At 40.8% G+C, this 6,041-nt stretch overlaps 1 protein-coding gene across 1 annotated transcript; it reads right to left on the reverse strand.

Moving 5' to 3' along the window:
- Window positions 1-383: 383 nt before the first annotated feature.
- On the reverse strand, window positions 384-1,731 carry LOC118589699 (hemoglobin subunit beta-like). Its single transcript, XM_036197204.1, has 3 exons — window positions 1,585-1,731; window positions 1,247-1,469; window positions 384-645 (listed from the first exon to the last, which is right to left on the reverse strand). The coding sequence occupies exons 1-3, from the start codon at window positions 1,674-1,676 to the stop codon at window positions 517-519; spliced, it is 444 nt and encodes a 147-aa protein (XP_036053097.1). The 5' UTR covers window positions 1,677-1,731; the 3' UTR covers window positions 384-516.
- Window positions 1,732-6,041: the final 4,310 nt, after the last annotated feature.

Genomic DNA, 6,041 nt, shown 5'->3' on the forward strand with positions numbered 1-6,041 from the left:
TGGAAAGACAAAAGACATCTGTGAGAACAACCAGAAAAAAGATTTTTTACAATAAAACATAGTGAAAACCTATGCTGTAAATTAAACCCTTGAATTCTTCTCTGAATGATAAGGAATGGGCATCAGAGAATTCCCATAGAGTAGCTGTTTACCATCTCATCACCTATCAGGAAGCACCAGATACCAGTTTATTAGCTCAAAGTCAAATCGGATAACTGTTTTCTGAATACCCATTTATTTTTATATTTAATTTTTAATCAATTTAATTAAAATAGAATGACATGACTTTCACCCTCCCTTTCTTTCCTCCAGCATATCCCAGTTATTTCATATCTTAAATGTTTCACATTAATCCTTCCAAGAAACACAATTAAAACACACCATTGCAACGAAAGTACGTATCTTTTAATAGAGAGAAAGTAGAAGCCCAAAAATTTTCATCATTTTCCCCACAAATGACAGTTTTTCTCTGGAGAAAAGTAAGCTTTGTGCATAAACAAGAGCAGGAACATGGGTTTAGTGGTACTTGTGAGCCAGGGCAGTGGCCACACCAGCCACCACCTTCTGATAGGCAGCTTGTGCAGCGGGGGTGAAATCCTTGCCCAGGTGATGGGACAGCACAATCACGATCATATTGCCCAGGAGCTGTGGGAAGATGGAATAGGCGTCAACACGATAGTAGAGAAAACACCAGACACTTCAGGCTCATTTCAAATGGCACTTTCGGTTCTAACCTTAAAACACAGGCAGAATGACAGCTGAATCTTACTGGGAGATTTTGATAAGAATTCTTCTATGACAAGTAGAATTTATATGCAAAACATATTCTATCCTATGTCCTAGCCAGAAAGCCAATTATCTCTGTTATTCTTTAGACCTGTGCAAAGAAGCAGGGAATCGCTTATCTTCCTTGTTCTCAAAGCAAATTACCAGGAAATACTTGAAAGAAAACAAAATAAAGAAACCAAAAAAAGTAGACAAAAAAGAAATACATTTTAAAACTACAACTGAAAATTACAGTTTACTGGAGAAAAAGGAAAACACAACATAGAAGGACAAAGTGAGAGGACATGATGACTGGGAGTGGAGGGTGAAATGACCACTCTCCTCAGCACTCCATGGGGGAACAAGCAGACACCTTCCATCTAAACTGCTCCCTAGAATCTCTTCCTTCCCCTCTCCTTCTGGCAGGAAGATAAGCACAGAAACTAGAAGAAGGAAACATGGGCAGACCCATCAGACTCACCTTGAAGTTCTCGGGATCCACATGCAGTTTGTCACAGTGGAGCTCACTCAGGCTGGCAAAGGTGCCCTTGAGGTTGTCCAGGTGTTTCAGGCCTTCACCAAAGGAGTCGATCACCTTCTTGCCATGGCCCTTCACCTTGGGGTTACTCATGATAGCAGAGGCAGAGGAAAGGTCTCCAAAGCTGTCAAAGAACCTCTGGGTCCAAGGGTAGACTGTCAGCAGCCTAGGAAGGAGAGAACAGACAGAGGATGCTGGAAGTTATTGCCCGTGGTCAGCAGACCTCCATCTCCATGCACCCAACTTCCACTTATGAGTTGTCTTGTAACCTGAATACCAACCTGCCCAGGGACTCAGCACCAATTTCTTCAGGTTTCACCTTTCCCCACAGGCCGGTGACCAGAGCCTTCTCAGCATCAGTCAGGTGCACCATGGTGTCTGTTTCTGAGGTTGCTAGTCAACACAAGAGTATCGAGAGCAAATATAAGCAACAACTGTTCCTGCTCTACTTTATATGCCCTGCCCTGGCTCCTGCCCTCTCTGCTTGCTTGAGTAGATTGGCTAGTGCCTGGGTGTGGCTCTTCAGGGTGAGGCTTCAGTGATGAGAGCCATCCCTACTCAGGATGGACATGGCACAGGCTTATTCTGGCTGGGGCTGCACACAATTGGACCTGAACACCACCAGCTAGGATGGACTTGGCTATTGGTGAAATTATTAAGGCCACTCCACGTAGTTAAAAGGGAGGTTTATTTTGTGGGCTAACTTACAAATAAAGGGGTAGGTTGCAGGGTCTGGCAAAGGTATAGCGCAGTCCGGCGGTGTTCTCTGGAGAACTCTGCTCAGTCTACCTCCAGTGCCCAGGGTCCCGGACCAAGAGAGCTACCTCCTCCTGATCCTCGGTCTTCCACTCCCTCCTCTGCCCCGCCTTGTGGGCATGATCATTACCGAAGCCTCAATGGGGGTTGGAACTTCCAGGCCAATGCTGAGATGGCTATCCACTACACTTGGCTGTGTGCCAGAGACTGTTACTTTGAAGTTTAATTCTCTTGCTCATAACACACCTAAAAAATAGCACCATTATGAATCTCAAGTTAACGTTTGAGGACAGTAACTCCATAAATCAGATAAATCTCTATGCAGCAAATGGCAACATTGGGGCATTTGTAAATTTACCAGCATTAAGACAAAAATATTTGCCACTTTTAATAAATGTTACCTTCTTTTCTTCAGATTAAAATTTTTGAGGCATATCTGCAAAACCAAGATGTATTATCTTATGCTGTCTATAAGCAATCTGTAGTCTAAAATCATCACTTGTTTTCATAAAGTCCAGTGATGGAAGCATTGGTTTAAAGTAGACTGCTATTCCTACCTAGCCACCAGTGTCAGACCGTCATCATATTCAGAGCTTACATCTCTGAGGTTCAGCTACTGAACATGCAACGGGACCATTACCTGATATCATAAAGCTCAGTACATTTTGTGGAAAATACTCATGCATTCATCTATGTATATGTAAGAATTGTTTTGACTAAACATTTTAAACAACTAAGCCTTATTTGCAACCACAAAATTTAATGTGCCTATATTTAGTGTGCTTTGATAGAAAAAAAAATGGCCACTGCATGAATACAATCTATAATAGGGAACGTCTTGTCTGATTACTCAATTACTCAACATAATATAGAATTATACCAAGGTTGCATATCAATGTGACCAGAGTATGTGCTATACTAGATGGGTCAGAACTGCCCAAAACACAACAAGTTCAAGAAATAATGAACACCTTCTGCCATTTCCTGCTTCTTTTCCTGTCTTCTGATGCAAGCTTCGTTTGAGCATAATTGTGTACTTACTTGCTTCTGTTAGAATCTGAAGATACTTAATAGGTTAGGAGAAAAGGCAACAGCAAGGAGATTCCTAGAGTCCAGACAGCAATCTGGACCACTTACTTATTCCTCTTTGTTAGGTATCTCTTGGGTCCAAGAGATGTTTAGCCCAAGAGCAGTGAGTTGTAGCTTACCATGGAAGAATTGCCCAGCACTGGTGCCTCCCCTGAGAGCTCCCTGCCTTCTCCTCCTCCAGAGTCTGAGACATTTCCTCTGCTTAGCCTTCCCAGTCACTAAAATTAACACCTGTACATGGTTTTTTGCAGGTTAGTAATTTGCACTAACACAGTCATATGCTGTTCCACAGAGGCATCTACAGTAGTAGGACTCTAAATACCATGCAGGGCAGACTTGCTGCATGATTTTTAGAAGGCACTATAACGAGTCCTTTTTCATCATAAATTATTTCAAATATTAAGGCTCTTTGTGTTTCATTCTGTTCCCTACCTCTCACGATAGAATTAGTCAAGATTACAAGGCTCCAAGAATTCATTAAGATGGCATAGAAATCATTTTTGCTTTTGAGTATTTATTATTTTAATTGTGTTAAGAGATTAATTTTTATTTTGTAAATTATGTGTCTATAAGCCAGTATAGGTTATATGGAGACTAGAGGCATCAGATTGCCCTGAACCTGGAGTAAAGGCTACTGTGAGCTGGTATTATGAGGCTAATGTGGATGCTGGGAACTGAACTCCAGCTATCTCTCTATCCCAATTACCCAGCTTTCCTATAAAGACCAGGACTACCTGCCTAAGGACCACCCTCAGTGGGCTAGACCCTCTTGCATCAGTTAATAATCTTCCATAAGTGTGCCCACAGGCTAATTGCATGTAGGCAATTTCTTCAGTTGAGACTTTCTTCTCAGATGACTCTAGGTTGTTTCAGGATAACCCTTAAAGCTGACAGGGATACACATTTATCACCACCCTTGCAGTCATCCCTCTAAAGATTCCATTGCCTAACTGTAGGGGGCAGAAGAGGTACATTGATTTCTTTTTTTTTTTTTTTTTTTTTTTTTATTTCCTCCTTCCTCATTTCTTAAAGGATACTTGAAGCAAGTCTGTTTTTAGATGTGGTCAGGTCAGCTAGGGTTTTGGCAAGGCTGAAAACATAGATTAAAAAGCTCCTGCAAAGGTTTTCTAAAGAACTGGTTCTTAGAGGTTCCATATATGCTGATACCAGACAGAACAGCTGACCACAAACTTAAGAGACTGGAAAATACCAATGTGCATTGTTATGACTATTATTTTGTAAATGCTCTATTTAGACACTCATATGTTTTCTAGTATTTTATTTACTGTATATTTTTGCCTCTGAAGCTGACTGAGAAGATGGCTCAAAACTCTCAAAACCTGTACCACTCACATCCTGGCTTCTTTTATGATTCTGTGTATTCTTCTTGACATTTGCATGATTGCAAGGCATCCTGCATTCCTCCGTTATGCTGTCATAGCTAATGTGCACACAATCTACATAGCTAATGTGACAAACCCAGTGATTAACAGCATGAAGACCCAGAGAGACATTTTTCTTGAAACAGACAGAAATCCACTGTGCTCTCAGTCAGCCCACCTCGACTAGATTAGTTATGAAAGGTTCAATACCAGCCCCAGGACATCCACATGTGAATCCTCTTTTTCATTTACTTATAAGAACTTAATAGATATGTTCATTTTAATACCACTCAAAACACCAGAAAATACTAAAAAGCTTTTAGAAAATAGATAAACTTATAAAACAAATTGACAAGGTAAAAATAATTTTAGACCAATTCTGGCTCTAATCTGCATAGGTGCTGTGGCTATCTAAGTGTCTGTGCTCAGGATTAATGTGAATAATGATGTGACCAGTACTGTTTGGTGGCTGCCAGAGTGTGAGACTCCCATCCACCTAAGGAACAAATTATATTTGACTTTGATAAAAGAGAACTTTCTATATTTCTATGATTTATCTGCTCTTCATTCATCTTCCCTTTTCTCTCCTGAATATTGTCACTATTGGAGTGAAAAATCAGCTGGGTACTGTGAGCTTTGCCACATCAGGACCTTAACATTTTACCACTAGCTAAATAGATCTCCATTCATGTTTACTAATCTAGTGGTCAGTAATGCTTACCGGGCATTTCCTTTTCTTACTGTTTCATTTTAGAATCCCAGTGATGCTTATGAAGGGCAAAAACAAGAAGGGATGTTTTGAGAACTTGTAGAATAAAAACAACATGGGGTAATGTGAGAGAAAACTCAAGAAAGATACCAAATGCAGTAGGTACCCATAACAGACTCCTCCTTATCTAAATTGTTTTATATAAAAGTTTGCCTAAAAGGGGTGCCTTAAATTATTAAACGATGTGGCTTATTTTCATTTCTATTTGTAGCCCAGTCATTTGCTCCCCTGAGCTATCAACATTTCTCTCCCCACCCTCCTTCTATGTGGCTGGCTGGTCTGTTTCAGCTTTCTCCCCTTTATTCCCTCAAGCACTCTAGGTACTGAATGAACAGGTTCTGTCTTGAAGCAGCAGTGAGTAGTGCTTTCATATCAACACATCACCACTTTGAGGACAGGACTGTCTTTGCTGATAAGGAAACTAGCTGTGAAGTCGCTATATCAATTAAAATACATCTTGCCTGGGTTCCTGGTTTCTGAAGTGTATATACCTATGAGATGGAGAGAAAGACAGACAGAGAGTGAGAGCGGGTTGGCGGGGAGAGAGAGAAGGAACCTGCTCTCAGAATTACAGTCTTGGTGCAGTAGAAATCACCATACAGTCTTGTCTTCTTTTTCCTCCCAGGGTGTGCACTTTTTGCTTTCCTAACAATTCATGACGTAAGTGAACTATGCCTATTTTAGTGTACTAAATAAAAGTTCAGTCTCTGAACCTGGTGTGGGGAGTTTCTGATTAAATCAG

The sequence above is a fragment of the Onychomys torridus genome, chromosome 1 (assembly GCF_903995425.1).
Source record: "Onychomys torridus chromosome 1, mOncTor1.1, whole genome shotgun sequence".
Lineage (NCBI taxonomy): Eukaryota > Metazoa > Chordata > Mammalia > Rodentia > Cricetidae > Onychomys > Onychomys torridus.

Bases quoted from the DNA above. Each gene is read 5' to 3' on its own strand.
- LOC118589699 (XM_036197204.1), bottom strand. From the start codon at position 1,676: ATGGTGCACCTGACTGATGCTGAGAAGGCTCTGGTCACCGGCCTGTGG. The intron at 1,470-1,584 runs GTTGGTATTCAG...TCTCCTTCCTAG, and splicing joins GGTGCTGAGTCCCTGGGCAG to GCTGCTGACAGTCTACCCTT. The intron at 646-1,246 runs GTGAGTCTGATG...ATCTTCCCACAG, and splicing joins TGGATCCCGAGAACTTCAAG to CTCCTGGGCAATATGATCGT.